Source organism: Lacerta agilis, chromosome 4 (assembly GCF_009819535.1).
Source record: "Lacerta agilis isolate rLacAgi1 chromosome 4, rLacAgi1.pri, whole genome shotgun sequence".
Lineage (NCBI taxonomy): Eukaryota > Metazoa > Chordata > Lepidosauria > Squamata > Lacertidae > Lacerta > Lacerta agilis.
The window spans coordinates 23271840-23289910 of NC_046315.1; the positions used below are offsets into that span (position 1 = coordinate 23271840).

The 18071-nt window shown below is 45.0% G+C and overlaps 1 protein-coding gene across 1 annotated transcript in view; it reads right to left on the reverse strand.

The window, feature by feature from the left end:
• Positions 1 to 2143: 2143 nt before the first annotated feature.
• Positions 2144 to 18071, reverse strand: part of ATP8A2 (ATPase phospholipid transporting 8A2) — a 318542-nt gene continuing 302614 nt past the window's right edge. The window contains exons 36-37 of the mRNA XM_033146356.1: positions 6250 to 6341; positions 2144 to 2557 (exon numbers count right to left, since the gene is read on the reverse strand). Of these exons, the coding sequence (XP_033002247.1) occupies positions 2460 to 2557; positions 6250 to 6341 (190 nt within the window). The 3' untranslated portion in view covers positions 2144 to 2459. The remainder of the gene's footprint in view (positions 2558 to 6249; positions 6342 to 18071) is intronic.

An 18071-nucleotide genomic window follows, 5' to 3' on the forward strand; every position in this document is an offset into this window, starting at 1 on the left:
GAACAGCAGGTCAACAACAGCCAGAGGGCGAGAGGTTCCCCACTCCTGCTCTAGAAGAAGACTGGATGGGGCATCCAGAAAGCGAGCCAATCAACAAAGCAAGAGTTCTCTGCGTTTCTTGTCATTTCTTGCCATTTCAGAAACACACCTGGAATCCAAAATGCTGCGTGCTCCAGGAAGCAAGGGCTGTGGGAACTCGCCTCTGGTGGCCCCGTGAACCAGTGCTTTGCCAACTGTAACGCTAACTAGGCATGTCAATGTTTCCCTCCCCCTCGGGTGGAGGGGGGGGGGTTCCTGTGCTTTTGACAGCTGCACAACATAGGGAAATCTGGCACGTCCCCCTCAATTACTACCTCCTTTGCTGAATTTCTCCCTGCCAGAAAAAAAGCTGGCAACCTTAAAGCCAATGCTGTTTGTAAGATATAATCTCTGGCTATTTGTGAAAAATATTTCCCTGAAGTAGCTATGCCAGGATGGAGATTTTATTGTTCAAGATTTTCTTGAGCCATTTCTCTTAGATATGAATGAACCTGATGCTGAGCTATGTTTCTCATTTTCTGTTCAGCACTAATTTCCTTTCCTTTCCTTTCTTCCCCTTTCCCCTTTCCTTTCCTTTCCTTTCCTTTCTTTCCTTCTTTCCTTCCTTCCTTCCTTCCTTCCTTCCTTCCTTCCTTCCTTCCAATCCTTTCTCCCCACATTGGCTTCCCCTTTACAATAAACCTAATTCACAGGGTTGTTGTGAGGACAGAACCATGTATGCCACCCTCCGTTCCTTGGAGGAAAAGTGGTACCTAAATGTAACAACAAATAAAGGATCTGCAATATTTTACCCAATCTGGTGGAGAAAAGATTCTGCTGCAAGGAGCATAGGTTCATCCAAAATGGGCTCTTGCTCCCCTCTCCTCCCAGAAGTGCTCACTGGTTCTACAAGCAGAGGATGTTAAGGCACCAGCTGTTTGGACCTTCTCAGAAAGGCCAGTATGAAGAGCGCGAGCAAAGCGGAACAAAATGCCGAAATCCATGGCTGCCTACACAACATACACCTGTGGCACATTTAAAGCATGTAGCTTCCCCAGAAGAACCCTGGGAACTGTAGTTTACCTCACACTGGGTTACAATTCCCGGAACCCTTAACCAACAACAGTTCCCAGGATCCTCTGCAGGGGGTGGGGCACAAGTCATGTGCTTTAAATGTATGGCATGTATCTAGCCCACACTTTGAAGCTGGGTTGTTCCCTCTGCACATATGACAGGAGAACATTTCTGTGGGTCACAGGAAATATATGCAGAGCAACTAGAATTGCTGGTGCTTTGGGTGCCCAGAGAAAAGGCTGCATTCTAAACTGCTGTTTCGAGATGCCTCTTGAGCAGAATGCCATGCAAACATCACCCACGTCCCTCCATGCAGACGACCAGGGTGATGGATAGATATTGCGGCACAAGGGGGGGTTCTGTAGGTGCGCATACACGCAGCGATGTAGCTAGCTGATCGGGCACCCAGGGTGAGCCACCTGTGGGGACAGGCGAGCTGGGCAGGGTGCTCTGGGTGGGGCCTGCATGGAGTCTGCCCACCGCCTCCCCTCCATAGCCGCCCTCCAGGTGAGGAGGCGGCGGTGGGCAGATGCGAGCCCCACGGCACCCTTTCGGGGGGCACGGTGCCTGCAGGCGCCCAAGTCACCATGTCACTCCCAGGAGAGACTCGTGGCTCGGGCATGCTGCAGGCCCTACGGTAAGTGGCGGCCCACCCCCCATGCTAAGCTGCTGCGTACATAGCCAATATCTCTGCGACCTATTTTATATGATGATGGCTTGTATCTCTGGGCGCTTATTCCTCCTGAAGCGAGCTGGCCACGTTTGTAGCTGGGGCCATCTTTCCTGACCCCCCCCCCACGCACACTCTCTCTCCATGATGCTTTTGTTTTCCTGGCCTCCCAGCTCTCTCCGCGAGACTTTCAGTCAAATAAACAGTGAACATCACAAAGGTTTCATACATGCCCCCTTTGCGCGCTTGGATCTGGGCATGGCAAAACAGGAAATGCCAGCGCTCCTATCCAAATTTGGCTGATCTCTCACAGAACATATAACTTCTGTTACTTCTTTCCCCAGAACTACTACTCCCCCCCCCCGCTTCCCTTTCTTTTTGAAACCCTGGCAAAAACAAAATGGTTTTCAATTTCACACCTCGTGGAGCACAGCCAAATTGCTGCATAAACAAGGTAAACAAATGTGAGGCAGAGCAAGGCAGCCGGCTTCAGATGAGGGTTTTGCCCTACGATGTGTGTGCTCGAGGTCTGCGAGAAGCGTACATAACAAACTCGTTGGCTAAGGCCACAGTAAAAAGGGTTTCCTTCTCTGGTGTTTACGCTGCTGTTGCCAACCTTAGTCGAGGATGTATTAACAGTGGACGCATTGATCCCGATCTTATTACTCCAGCCACCAGCCGAGCAAAAGGACCACCGTTATTCGACGCCAGGTCTCTGTTTCGTCGTGTCGTAGGATCGGACGACTTGAGACTGGGAAACGACCCCGTGCTCCTCTTGAGAAAACGCATACCCGTCTGGAGAAGAAGAGAAGGAGCAGAGCAGAGGGGAAATCAGTGAAAGAACATACCTTGCCAATAGTTAAAAGAAAGTGCCGCAATGGTGGAATGGTTAAAACAGTTCCATGATCACCATCACCACCATCCTCCTGCCAGGACTCAAGGAGGCCCACAAAAATCAAGACAAGCATGAATAAAACCCAGAAAGCTAAACGTGAACAGAAGACAATAGGTAAAAAGGATAGTTTAATAGCCTGTGACACCTAGGTTCACACCACTTAGATGTGGGTGGCTATAAAAGAGGACTGGACAAATTCATGGAGGATAAGGCAATTCATGGTACTTGCCATGACGACCATGCTCTGCAGCACATGGGATAGGGCAGCCTGTGGACAATCATGAATAAAGCCGTAATAAAGTTGACACACCAAGGGTAGGGTAGACAATCTGCTGCCCTCCAGTGATGTATTGTGGACTACAACTCCCATCATTACTGGCAGTGCTGGCTGAGGCTGATGGGAGTTGTAGCCTGCAATATCCAGAAGGCACCAGGCTGTATCCAATACCTAGAAGGCACCAGTCTATGCTACTGTAAAGAAACCATGTGCCGGAAGCAAGAGGGACATGCTTTCACAATGGGAAACTTAAGAGCTGAAGCCCGTAGACTGAGCCCTCCTCCACTCCACCCCCCCAAATTTGACCAGGACTCCACCAGATACAGCACTTAGCATGATGTTTAATCCAGCTCTGCCTTTCACTACCACCGGAGAAACAAAGAAAAATTGTTGGCATATATCTCTGTCTTCCCCTACTCCTTTACATGTGACCCAAAAGTTGACTAATTGCACGTTTCCGCTATCTTTAGAAACCAAACAATGAAAGATTCCATCTCTGGCTTTACAATAGAGCCATTGAAAGCTCGAACGTCTCCCCAACTCTCCTCCCCCCTTTTAAAAGCCGCACCTATTATTCCATTCTCTGGAACAAGCCACCCATTGTTTGGAGCATGTACAGCTGCCCAAGAGTGCAAGAGCAGTGTCACAGAGGCTCCGGCATAACACAGGTCCCAAATTCTCAGCCTCTTCAATCATTTGAGACTTGAGGAGGATTTAGAAGTTATCTGATGGTGTGTGGGAAGTAAGGCTTGCAATATTGTGAAACTATAGGTTTCCCCATTTTTCTGGAGGATATCAGTGCAGAAGTATTAGAAGCATATTGCTGTTAGCTTGGATACCCTTCTGGGTGAGAGATTACAATTCAAGTTTATCTCCCATTTAAGGAGATATGTTAGTATGACCCTTCTCAGTACAGTTACCTGATCATTTTGTTAGTGCTCCCATTGGGTGAGGTGCAGCAGGTACCCAGAAGTAGCTCACCAGGTAGGGCAGAGCTGCTAGGGTAACTTCGTGGCAGGGCAGTTGCTGCTTACCAAGAGGGGAGAGGCAGAGGGGAGGTCAGCACAGTGTGAAAAACATCAGTAATTTTGTGCTCCTGCTACTGGTATGTTTGCAGCACATTGACCTCCATAGGAAGGAGTACAGGAAGATGCCTTCTATATTTAATCAGAACATTGGCTCATTTAGGAACAGCTCTCCAGGGTTCCAGAGGGCAAACATTGCCAACCCAACCTGAAAATGTTAGGGATTGAACCTGGGACCCTCTGCATGCAAATCAGATACTCTTATCATTGAGCTAAAGCCCTTAAACAACCCATATTCTATATTTTCTCTGCAATTCAATGGGGACGATAATCTTTTACGTGCTTCGGCACATGCCTTAATCAGGCAATATGATTTGGTAACAGACCATTTTGGTACCACGTTTCTTTGTTGCATGAACTGCACTGCTAATTATTATTGGGCACCCAACCCTTTCCCTGCCCCTTTTCCTGGTGTGCTCTTTAACAGTATCTATTGATAAGGGATGACAGAAGTTGTAGAGGATAATGGATCAGCCCCTTTTTAAAGTCTAAAAAATACAGTGAAAATTTATGGTCATGAGAAAAACAGGTGGGTGAGGATTGCAGCAAAGCCTAACTGGCCTGGCCCATTTAACGCTTAATCATTAGTATTTATGGGGGGCATGCTAACAGAGGTAAAATTTATTTTAGTACCCTCTTCTTATTTCCTGTGGCTTATCAACCTGTTAAAAGCTCGGGGATGCCTTCAACAGTGTGCACAGCCTCATAGATCACACCTGACAGCACAAGCGTTCTTCTTGTGTGTGCCAGAACATTCCTTTTCTTCACACTTTTGTTCTGGAGGGTCAAACAGCCTCTCGCATTCAGAGCGTGTCTGAAGGGGAAGGACATTTCATTGTTTTCACCTGCTTTTCAAACGATGTAACTCTGGAACCAGTCCAAAGCCTAAGGGTGTAAATCGGCAATGATTTACATCTCTGTACCCTGCACAAATAAATAACCTCTAAAGGGGAATTCCCCTAAACAGGATGGACATAAGAACAGCCTTATATGGTGAGACCAATGGTGGTCTGCATAGTCAGGGAGCCCATTTCCAAGTGTGGCAATAAACTCCCCCCCCCCAATAAAGAGAGCAAAAACCAATTCCCCGTATATACGTATATGGAAAGGAGTATGCCCAAGAGCACAACAGGGATGGGGAACTTGTGGCCCTCCAGGTGTTGTTGGCCAAAGCTCAGGCATGATGGGAGTTGTAATCCAGCAATATTCCCAGCCCTGCCCTAGACTCCCTGAGGTTGAGCAGGGAACAACACACTTGCAGAGTATTCTCTGACCAATGAGCTCATAGGCTGGAAGGAGGTATCTTGCAAGCACTTTAAACTAGATATTCCTGAGCTGCACAAACCCCCCAAACAAAATGAATAGCTGGTGGCAGCTGGCAGGGAGGGGGTGCAGCTGGCCTCCCCAGCAGTGGCATCGCTGTGTGTACCAGGAGGGAGAAAGCGGGGAGGTCAGTATGATGCAGAGCCAACCTTGTACTCCCATCTCTGTATCTACAGTGCTCTGATCTCCCCACGACCTCTCCCTCACTGAAAGGGCAGAGGTACCTCCGATAGGAAGCCAGGTGTTTGGTGCTGTCCCCCCCAGCCCCTCCCCCGGTGAAAAGCACAACGGTATGCACTCTGGGCAGGGTGTAAGTTATGTTGCAACCCCCCCCCCCGAACTGCACACCATTTGATGCTGAAACAATATGTATAAAGGTAAACCTTACTGCATGCCGATGAGCGCACTGAGGAAGCAAATGGTGCAATGATGCTGCCACAGGGTCAGGCCGAATAAAAGGTTGCGCAGAAAGCTGTGTGACTCTGCCCTTCAATGGCAGCGTTAAAATATCATTTTTGATCGTTTAAAATTTCAGCTGGCATCTCTTTGAAATACAGTTTAAAGCAGCGATCGTACTGTAATACATTTCTCCCAGACTTTGGGGGGGTTGGTGGGATTTGGAGGAATGAAAGTTTTTGCAAATGTCTGAGGATATTTGAAATCTTGGGAAAGGCACAGACCCTAATTCCAGTTCCAAATAGGAGTGTCACTGTCAGCCACTTTGCTTCTCTGTCGGATCATCTCTCCCTAGCCCTCATTTTGCAAAAGGGTACAAGCTAATAATTTGAGCACAGTGTTGCGCTCTCTGCTTTCCATTCATTTCTCCAGGGCTTCAGATAGAGTTGCATGCAAACCCAACCCTGCCCGTTACTCCTGCAGCATTTCAGGACTGAGTTGTATTACTTACGTGAGACACCTTGCTGGACAGAATGAGCACGGAAGAGACTTGGAGGGGTTTTTCTGCCAAGCCTTTTTAACAAGTGGTCCCGTTCGTTCATGCTGCAAGAAGAAAGAACAAACCCAGTGAGACGCTCACGACACGAACCATTAAATGGCCTCTTTCAAAATCGAAGAAGAAAAGAAGATGTGGACACAACAGCGATGGTGCAGAATCTACATAGCATCTCCCGATACCTTTCAAGTGTAAACAAGCAACCAGCCAATTCTAATATGCTCATGGCAGTGAGCCATCGCTGTTTAGAGAACATACATATTCCAAGTTAGTTGGAAGGTTCTATAAACTTTCATTGCACGGCATGCAAACTTCTTTAGGGTCACAGCTGCTGCAGAGAAAGGGCAACATGATGTTATGTAGGATATGTTAAACTGTTCTATTCAGAAGTACCGGCCTTGGAATATTTCCAGATTTTTTTAAAAAGCCCACTCTGTTTCCCACTAAGCTCCACAGACAAGGGAGTGCACTTCTGGGGGTGAAGTCAAACCGCTGCATTAGCAGCATGGAGGTGACCTCCCCAGGCTACAAGCCTGGGCAGTGTGTATGGAGGTCCTGGGCCTTGGTCTTGCTGATGTGGTCAAAAGGAAAACAGAACAAGACATTTGGCCCCAGCTTGGCTGCAGGAGCTGCCGGAAGGAGGTGCATAAGACGCCATCCAACCATCTTAGGGACTCCACTCCAGTTTTGTGTAGGGTTTAACTCCTTAGCCTTTTCTTCTCCCAAAGAATTCACGCAAGGCAGTGGAGGTTTAGGATCAGAGCTTAGTTGGGCTAATGTCCCAAGTGGACAAGCTCCACCTGCCCCTTGCTTCTTCTTGACTATTAAACCCACTATTGGTCTTGTCCACTCAATCCACCAGAACCTGTCTTTGCATGCAGGGGAAGTCTCTTAACGCACCAAGAGTTTGAGACAACATCGGCTCCCCTCACCTGGTTTAGCCAGCCAGTTGAAGCTGTTTCCCAGAGTGTGGCCGCTGTCGCATGCTGACAGCTTCTAGGAGCCACAGGTGAGAGCAGAGTGAAGGGTAGCCACAACTACCAGCGAGTGAGAGGCACGGGGGGGGGGGGAGCCTCTCGCCCGAGTCCTGCAGCCTGGCGGGCATGGAGACAGCAAGCGAGAGGCACTACAAAATAAAAGCCTCTCGCCTGAGTCCTGCCCTGCCTGTTCCTTTTTAATCAATATTTATTACCAGTAATAAAAATAAGACATCCCCTGAAAATAAGTCACCCTGTGTTTTTTTGAGGGGAAAAAATAAATAAGACAGTGTCTTAAAATAGGGGAAACACAGTAATCAATCACGTGACACAGCGCACACATATCATTGTGTGCACAGGTCCCCCAGACGTTTGACGGTCCGTTGATACCTGCACTCACCACTTTATTAATTAACCGCTGCCACCAACCAGTCTGTCTGGTATTTACTTCACTCAGTTCAGTCAAGGAGAATATTGGAACAAAACTGTTTTATTTGAAGTTTAGTACATAAGCATGTGGTTTCTGAATAAACAGTACTTTCTTGGTTGTGTTCTTGTTAACAACAGTGCCCAACGATTTCTCCTAACCCTGTTCCTACTCCTTCCCTTGCCACCCTTCTTCCAGGCTCTCAATACCCACAACAAGCCCCCTAGCTAAAGACCAACGACAAGCCTAAAGGCTAAAGAACCAAAGACCCAACGAACCCCAGACCAAAGAACTAAGAACCCAAGACCTAAAGAAGTCTCTTCCTTCCCCGGGAGGGGTTTAAATAGCCCACATAACTCCGCCCCCTCAAGGTTCTTACTGGTTTTTCCCTTTTAACACCTTCTATGCCAATCCGAAGTTTGGTGAACGCCACATACCTCCCCCCTTTAGAAAGTTTGATTCAGGAGGGTACACTTTGCCAAGTGACCTCCTGATCAACTGTCAGTTGCAATACATGAACATACCTCATTATTCATGGGTGTCCACCCCCCAAAACAACATATATACACTTTTACTAAGGTTATTTCCAGTAGTTCACTCTTCTTCTTCAATTTCCGGTCTCCTGGATAGGGCATCGGCGACGATGTTAAGGGAACCTTTTACGCTTTTGATGGTGAAATTAAAATCCTGTAGTAACAAAGCCCAGCGCATTAACTTACTGTTGCCTTTCATAGTTCGAAGCCAAATCAATGGAGAATGGTCTGTGCTTAGGGCAAAGGCTCGGCCCCAGAGGTACGGTTTTAGTTTCTGTAGAGCCCATACTATTGCCAGGCACTCTTTCTCAATTGCAGATAAGTGCTTCTCCCTCGGTAACAGTTTCTTGCTGATGTAAGCGATAGGATGGTGGTTTCCTTCCGGCCCCGGCTGACATAGGAAGGCCCCGATTCCTACGTTGGATGCATCCGTAAACACCGTAAACTCTTGCCTGTAGTCTGGTGCTGCCCAAATTGGTCTTGTTGTCAAAGCATTTTTCAAACTGTCAAAAGACTGCTGACAGTCCGGCGTCCACTTCACATGGTCAGGCTTTTTTTTTTTCGTGTTAGGTTGGATACTGGTGCTGCTATGTCACTAAAATTTGGGATAAATCTTCTGTAATATCCCACTAATCCCAGAAATGCTCACACTTTTCTTTTCGAGGTTGGGGTAGGCCACGTAGAAATGGCTTCTACCTTTGAGGTTAATGGTTTTATTTCCCCACCTCTCCATGTCACCAACAGCTGCATACGAACTGGTTGTCTGGCTTTTAAATGTACTGGGAACTGTTTTCATAAGTTTATGGATAGCTTCTTTTTTAATCAGCTTGCTGAAGCTTCCTATACCAGCGTGATCACTTAATGAAAGTAGGCTAAAAAGCTCCGATTGCTTATTGCTCATAGCAATCTCCTTTGCTGTCAGTCCACCTTTGCTCTGTATTGATTTAACAGTTCCCACTTTGAGCAATTTGAAGACTACTTTTTATGTCTTTGCTGTGGTGGCCACATTAACGCTGTGTAACCACGTTTATCTTGGACATTTATTTGTGTTGCATAAGCAGCAGGGTTCCCATTTTCCCACCACACAATCTCCAGTGTAGGAAACTCTTTCACTTTCATAGCAAGTTGATGGGACACCATGCCAGCTATAACTTCCAGGACGTTTTTCTTTCTATATTTCCAACTGCGGAATGGTTTAGCATAAATACGACTAGTTGTTCTAACTGATCTCACAGATAGGTCACTGGTCACACTGCAGGTATACCCTTCTTTACCAACTTCACGGGCTTTTTCAACAACGTGCCTACTGTAGTCTAGATTGGGTTCATGGTTTAGTGACTTAACTGGCTTTGAGACATTCAGTTGGACACTACGGATTTCATCGTCCATCCTGATTGTCAGGTATTTTGTGCTATTAATCCCCATGGATGCGCTAAACACACTGCTGTGTGCATTTTGCAGGATTTTGCCCCTATATTCAGTCGGACCCACCAATTGTTGTTGTATCTCACCACCACCCCTTGCTGGAGTGATAAGGACTTCTTTATATAATAAACCTTGGTCCAACTTAAATCGTTCTGGGCTCTCAGGAGTTAAGGTTTTATTTATCTCTGCCGCCTCAAAATAAGGTTTTAACTCTAAATCCTCCTTTTGTTTTTTCACAAAGTTTGAGGCTTGACTATTAGTCAGGGGAAATAATAAAGCGTCTCTTGTTTCCATAGACACCCTTCCCCCCAGCTGCTCTCCTTCCTTAGTGGTTTCAGCAACTGTATCACTTTGTTCAGGCCTGGGCAACAATAACTTCCCTTGTGCTCTGGTGACTATAAAAGCACTTTGCACATGTTCTACTATATCCCAGCCAATAAGAACTGCAGTGGGAATCTCTTCAGAGATCGCTACTTCCCACTGTCCTGACCAACTCTTATATCCAATTTTAACTTTTGCCATCGGTAGTACCTCAGGTTGTTTGGAAATTCTCTTTATTCTTATAGTCTTCCCGGGAATGATGGCCTCCGATTTTAATATATCGGGGTGAAGGATTGTGATTTGTGACCCCTTATCCTTCCCCTCTACCCAAATGTTTTCTCCAGCACTTTGTAATAGGTGTCCATCATGTTGGATTGTATTACAATGTAGCACCTTGGCCTCAGCTACCTCCTTAGGCCCCTGCTCAACTGTATTCCAGTTGGTTGCCACGACAACCGAGTCAGTTGGGCCCTGCTCTACAGGCTGGACACAAAATGTTTTATTTACAGTTGTGGGACTATTTATTTTCTCTTTTCCATGCCCACAATTATCTTTCTGATGCTCCCTTTTCCCACATTTCCAGCAAAAGGGTTCAGGAGGATCTGTTTTGTTGGGTTTATTAACTTTTCCCTCAGCACTCCCTGACTGTAGGGATATCTTTTCATGGGGCCCCTTCTCTGAGGAGTAATTCCCCTTATTGGAGTCTGAGGTAAATTTTCCTCGATTTTGTTCAGTTTTATTTTTATGGTTCTCCCAATTCCTCCCCCCATATCTGGGTCCATCATACACATAGTCTCGGATTTCATTAATTTCATCTCCTAACCGTGCAGCTGCTGCAATGCTTGTGGGGTATCTATCTTTATATTCTGGGAAACGTGTTAACTCTATTTTCACAAGTGTTTGCCCATTGGTATTGTTACTGTTATTCTGCTTTTTTATTGCAGTCACTTCCAATCTCCTCATCTCCAATTGAAACTGTATTTCTTTTTCCCTCATTCGCTCCTCTTTCTCTGCTTCTAATTTTTTCCTTTCCTGCTCAGCTTTTAATTTTAATTCCAATTCTCTCAGTTTATATTCCTGCTCTAGTTTCCACTTTTCAAAACTCTCAGAGATTTTAGGACTCTCTCCCGCAGGTGTGGTTTCAATAGAGCCTGGTTCCCCTTGCAGGTCCCCATTTTCCTCTTCAGCACTTTCTATAGGTGATTCCCTCACCGGGTTCTTAGTCTTTTTGGGTGGCATTTTCTTAAAAATAGGAGTTCAAACAGTCTATTAAAGAAAAGAACGTTTTTCTCTGTCTGTTTTCTGGGCTAGGTTCTCCAAGACTATGGTCTCAAAGTCACGCCTAAGGTTCTTTCTCTAACCTTTTCCAGCGTACTTTGCCCCGACCACAACTTAAACCTTTCTGCCAGAATAACTTTTGAGATCACCAGTTCTTAATTCTTTCTCAGCCTCACGGTGATCAAGAGTCTCCACAATTACACCCTAGGACGGGATAATATCCTTTCCAGATTTATCCTCTCCCCCCTTCCAGGTGTATTGCTCCTCTCTTTCCAGTCACTGGACTTTTTGATCCCACCGCTGAGCCACCACTTGTGGCGGTTCGCTCAACCTGCACAGGTCCCCCAGACGTTTGACGGTCCGTTGATACCTGCACTCACCACTTTATTAATTAACCGCTGCCACCAACCAGTCTGTCTGGTATTTACTTCACTCAGTTCAGTCAAGGAGAATATTGGAACAAAACTGTTTTATTTGAAGTTTAGTACATAAGCATGTGGTTTCTGAATAAACAGTACTTTCTTGGTTGTGTTCTTGTTAACAACAGTGCCCAACGATTTCTCCTAACCCTGTTCCTACTCCTTCCCTTGCCACCCTTCTTCCAGGCTCTCAATACCCACAACAAGCCCCCTAGCTAAAGACCAACGACAAGCCTAAAGGCTAAAGAACCAAAGACCCAACGAACCCCAGACCAAAGAACTAAGAACCCAAGACCTAAAGAAGTCTCTTCCTTCCCCGGGAGGGGTTTAAATAGCCCACATAACTCCGCCCCCTCAAGGTTCTTACTGGTTTTTCCCTTTTAACACCTTCTATGCCAATCCGAAGTTTGGTGAACGCCACAGCAATGCCCATAAACTTTGAGGGGCAAAGGGACCTTGCCCCTCTAGGAGTTGGCTCTTATGCCTAGCTACATATTAAGACAGCAAAATCATATACTTTAGATACCTTAATTTCTCAGGACTGAAACATACAGTCTTTCACCTGACACATTGGCTCTAGCTCAGGGCACAGAGCAAAAACTGGATGAGCAGCAGTGCATTGTGGGGCTTACACCATGCATGCAAGTCAAGGGCTCCATTAAGCGAAGGAAGCTGCCTTGTGTGGAGTCAAATCATTGGTCCATTGAGCTCAGTATTGTCTGCACGGATTTGGAGTGGCTGTCGAGGGTTGTGCTACCTCCCAGCCCTGTGTGGAGGCTTGAAGACTGAACCTAAGACCTTCTGCTTGCAAAGCAGATGCTCAACCACTGAGTCACAGCCAAGAAAAGCCAAGTGCAATTTTCTAAAACTTCACAAGGCGGGAACCCCAGAACTGAAAAGGGGCTCGCCTGCAAGCAGTAGATAAACTCGCCAAGGATCTTCATTCCACTAGGAGAGTAAACTGTATAATTTCCTTTGCTCCCGAAAAGAACAGTAAACATAATAAAGAACTATTTTCTGCAACGCCTGCCAGGACTATTGCACTGCTCAAAATCCATGGCATTTAGGCTTCCAGCAGATAAGCCAACACAAACATACTAATTCCTCCTCAGGATATTATGCAAACTGTAACGGCTCCCCTCCATCCCAACATGTGAGGCAAAAAAAAAAACTAAGTCCAGAATGGTTTGCCTGTATGCTTCTCCATTGTCTGCAGAACATGTTACAACGTGAGCAGGAAGAAAAATGTTGTGGGAGATCCTGGCACTAACATGGCTCCTGTGAGTTGGTGGATTATGCCAGTGTCTCCATCTCTTCTTACTTGAGTGTGGGCAATGATGAGTGCAGCACCTTGGGGACAGTGCAGCCTGTGGACAATCACTAATGAAGGCCTAATAAAGTCAATACATGGAAGAGTAGCCAACAGAGTGCCACCCAGTGATGTGTTGTGGGCTTCGACTTCCATCATCCTTGACTGTTGGCCATGCCAGTTGGGGCTGATGGGAATTGTAGTCCACAATGTCAGGAGGGCATCAGGGTGTGGAAGGCCACACAACAAGAAGAATGAGTGTAATCTCAGTTCTCTCCATAAAGACTCATCCGTGCATTTTAATCAGTGCTCTAATGATGACGTTACCTCTATTACCATCTGGAGACAGACAGCTATTTGTAAGAGCTAGAGGTGACAACAGAGGATAGTAAAACAACAACAACAACAGGAAATCAATTGCAAAAGAGAGAGAGAGATACAGACTTGCACAGGATTTGTATATGCTCATTTAGTTATTTATTAAATTAAGTCGCTTCATCTTGCCAAGGGCAACCCAAATTTTTTTAGAACCAACCAAACAGACAGACAACCCTCGGCCCCAAGATATTTGGAAACCAAGAGGGGGGATGGGGAAATAAAAAAACATCCCACTCACTTCTAAAAAGCCAGATAGTTTTTAAAATTAGTTTTTATGAAAGATTTTCTTGTGTAACAAGCAAACAAACCAACAAACAAAACAAAAAGAAAGAAAAGAAAGGCCAGATAGTTAAAAGGTCAAAGGTTTGATTATAGAAGAATGTTTTTGCCTGGTGCCTAAAGATATATCATGATGGTGCCAGGCAACCCTCCCCGGGGACAAGGGATGATGGGAGTTGTAGTCCAAAACCATGTGAAGGACACTATGTTGGCTACCCCTGCAATGTACATACACAATTCTTTTGTTCTACTCTCACCTCCAGTCAAACTAGGTTTTCAGAATAATACAAAGAGTAACATATTGGACCAGAGAAGAAAGTGACAGTGATCGTTCTTTCAAACTATCTTTCCCTCTGACACACACCTCCAAGGATCTCCAAGAACTGTTGCCTATGGAAGAAATGGAATTGCCACATAGAACTACAGATATCCTTACAGGGTTTTTGTTGTTACAAATCTTGAACTGGGCAACAGGATAGATGCTGCGAGACAGCAGGGAAGAATGAAACATCACTCAGAGCCCTCTGGAGTTCTCTTTGCTGGGGACCAGCTCTATTAGTTCCAAGCTTATCTGGATTTGGTCCTTTGTCTTGGGGCAGCATCTATGAGATACTGATCCCGTTTGCATGTAATGAGAAGCCAAATCATGGCTCAGCACAAGCATGCAAGCATGGAGAGATCATGGCCTCTGGTCCTGCTGCTTCTGGGAGCTAATACATGGCTTAACTTGTGTCGTTCAAACCCACATACATGGTTTGTCTTGCTCCAGACCAAAAACAAGCTGTACCCATGGTCTGTTCTTCATTTGCACCTTGTGGTTCATCTGGAGGAGATAAACCACGACCCCAGGTTTGGATGACATACTAAGTCAAACTATGGTCCAGCTCACAGCAATTCAGCAGCTTCAGTTTCTGTTCTGGGAGCTCATGTGCTTGCACTAAGCCATGCTTTGGCTTTGTGTTATGGACGAACTAAGCCTATGATTTTCAGATTCTGCAGTTCATTGTTTAGAATTTAAACCTCACTGTCACTGTTACAAATGCTTGTGAAATGTGATGGGGCTCCTAGCGAGTGTGGGAAATGTTAAAGTTAGCAATTCTGCTAGTGATGCGTATGTCCTGTTCGCTGCCCCCAAATGATGCATTTTTTTCCCACCTGGGGAAGGGGGGTGGGTTGGGAGTAATTGTTCTAGGGCATCAGCTAAGCCCCAATTAACAACGGTAAAAAGGATCCTTTGTCTTTTTAGCCCCTCCCGAAAAAGGAAAGCAGTCCCTAAGCCTGGGCAAAGAACATCTGTCTTTACACATTCAGATGACAAGCATCAAAACAAACAGAATAATTCAAAGCTGACCACAGGGTCCCACTGGCTTATTCGTTGGAGTAATTAAAAAAAGATGAGCTTCACCACCAATTAACCTACTGAGCGCTAATTAGTGTTAATGAGGATTCAAGGCACTTGCTGCAGCTTGACCCAGAATGTCCTCCAGAGTTCACTAATTGGCTGGTGGCAAAAGCGAGACACAGACAGAAGGGAAGGTTAAAGTGGATGCAGGTGTCTTGGTGATAGAACAGGCACATCCTGGGAAACTGGGTGCCTCTGCAGGGGTTTTAAAAATTCAGGTTGTCCCTCCCCCAGCTCTGGACCCTAACAAAAGAGCAAGTTAGAAGCTGTGCTCTGACATGATTTGTGAGCAAAGCTACAGGATCCTGGTGATGGAAGGGGGGACATTTTTTAAAAAAAACACAAACAAACAGAAGTCACTCCCATCTACTGGGGATTTCTCCTATGCAAACCCCACTGAAACGTGCAAGATTTCTTATGCACATTTCATGGTTTTTATGTTGGGCTTACTTCCAAGGAAATGAGTTGAGAAGAGAGGAGGTCATTAGCAGGCAGCAGCCTGGGAACTTGCTGGTAAAGGGATGGAGCTCACCTGCTGACATTCACTTGAGTAATTAAACAAAAGAAAAACTAGGCCTGGCTCAGATATATATATATATATATATATATATATATATATATATATATATATATATATATGCTATCAGGCTTTTCTGCATTTATTAATGCCGTGCCATGAAATAAGCAATTTCCCCCCTTAAATATGCAAATTGTTCTGTGAAATAAGCACATTTCCACTGTGAAATACAGGCTGACACATGGCCTACTTTAGCGTTGTCTCTAGCCGTACACTTCCCCTCTGGTTCTTTTCCAAAAATATAATTAATAATAATACTAAAAAAAAATTCCCATTTGCTAGCATATGTGGTTATGGGTTGGATTTTAATTTATATAGATATTTCAGTAAAGTGACAGCTCTCAGAACTAAACTAAGTAATGAACTTCCTCTGTTCAGTTTAAAACCTCATTAAGTCGGTACCCATATCATCACTGGAGAATAAAGCCCCAATAAATGTTTAGGGAAAGGAGTAGCATGTCATAGGGCACTACGGGATCTCTTCGGTTCTTCATGCAGGCCGGACTGAGAACATCTGCCCAAACTGAAGCATCTTGTGATTTTATATGCAACCATCAGAAGTGTTGGAACTGTGTGCCTGGTCCTTGAAGTTCAAAGTTGGTTGACTATCCCTTTAAAATTTCTATATGGCAGGAGTGGATAACCTGTGGCTCTCCAGATGTTGCTGGACTACAACTCTCCTACCTGATCATGGGCCATGTTGGTGGGGGCTGATGGGGGTTGGAGTCCAACAAGATCTGGGGAACCCAGGTTCCCTATTGCTACTATAGGTCCCTTTCCAAACAACTAGAGTGGGGAAACCCAGCCAGATGGGTGGGGTATTATTTATTTATTTATTTATTTATTTATTTATTTATTTCAAACCCTTCCAATTTAGGCTGTTATTTTCTGGCAAGTCCAAATGGAATGCATGCACCAGTTTGTTGGATGTTACTATGTCTGCTTCTTTCTTTCTTTCTTTCTTTCTTTCTTTCTTTCTTTCTTTCTTTCTTTCTCTTTAACAGAGGGAGTTTCATGATTTGACCAGCTGAACAAGACACCCTGTTTAAGAACCGAACCCAAATTCTAAAAGTGTATATGCCTCTGAAACGTTACTGCTTTTATATGCCACATTCACTTTTATTTTTAAAAGGTAGGCAGACAATGGTAGATTCCTGGCTGTTCATACTTTTGCTCTCCATACCTGGACTGGGCTTCCAAGGTATAAATGGACAGGGTGGTACCCAACTAACGCGTCTCCATCAACACAAGGATTTCCACTTATGCAATGGGACTTTCCCCATCTCTCCTGCCTCCTACAACTGCACTGGAGGGTTGGAGGAGTCCCCAGAAAAGATTCAGGGACTGCAAGGGGGGAGATGGGAGGAGTCCCATTTTGCAAGCGGATGGGAGACTTACTTAGTGCTATGCTGGACACAACTCACAATGTATGCCTTTTTAAATACATGTATAATTTTACAGGAAGCTCACAGTAATTCTAGGTTTAAAAGTGCTAACTCAGCGTACCTGATCCTAATAAGCCACAAACATTCTGAGCTAACACACCGAAATGCATCAGCCACAGAATAACAATTTATAAAAGGGGGGGGGAACCCTTCCTCTTGTATGAAGATCCTGCCCTTGCTTTGAGGTCCTCTTTGGGCACCACACCTACTGAAATTAAACTATAAGTGGAGACCCAAGGATCACAACTTCTCCATTGTGCCACCTCAATTTTGGAACTCCCTACCCAGGTACATCCACCTGGCGCCTACCCTTTGGAGTTTCCAACATGCAAGATGAGAACATGTTTATTTTACCATGCTTTTCAAACTTCAGGATATTGGTTTAAAACCAAACAAGAACAAATCAATGTCACTTTTAATGACATTTTATTTTTTAGCTGCTACCGCTTCTAGTATTTCAGGGTCATCTGCTTATTTTGATGACTGATTTGGACTTTTTATCTAATTTTTTGTTTATTGTATTTTCATTGTATAGCTTGATTTGGAAAGCCACCTTGAAATGGTCTCTTTTAAGGCATGGCATAAGTACCGTATATCAAATAAATATATATATGCGTTCATCTCTGCTTCGATCTCCAGTAATTAATAAATGGAGGCCTTTCAAAATGTCTTGTGGTTTGTTTGCCTTTTCTCCCATTTTCACAGACTCTGTCAAATTTGCCATTTCAGCTGTTTTCCAGCTTTGGTTCAGTCGTGCTGTTGAGAGAAAGAATTTAACAGCGACACCATTTACTTGCTACTGATATTTTATTTGCCTTTAAGAGGTTCCAGACAAAATCCATCACATGGATTTTGCTGATGGGCTTAATTTAAATGGTCTAACAAAACACTGACAGGATTACTGGGAATACGGTTAGATGAGATTGCTTTGTTTCTGAGAAGGACTTTTCTCTATCCAACAGTGCAATCCAGTACAAATGTCATCTCAGAAGGAATAGCTGTTGAGT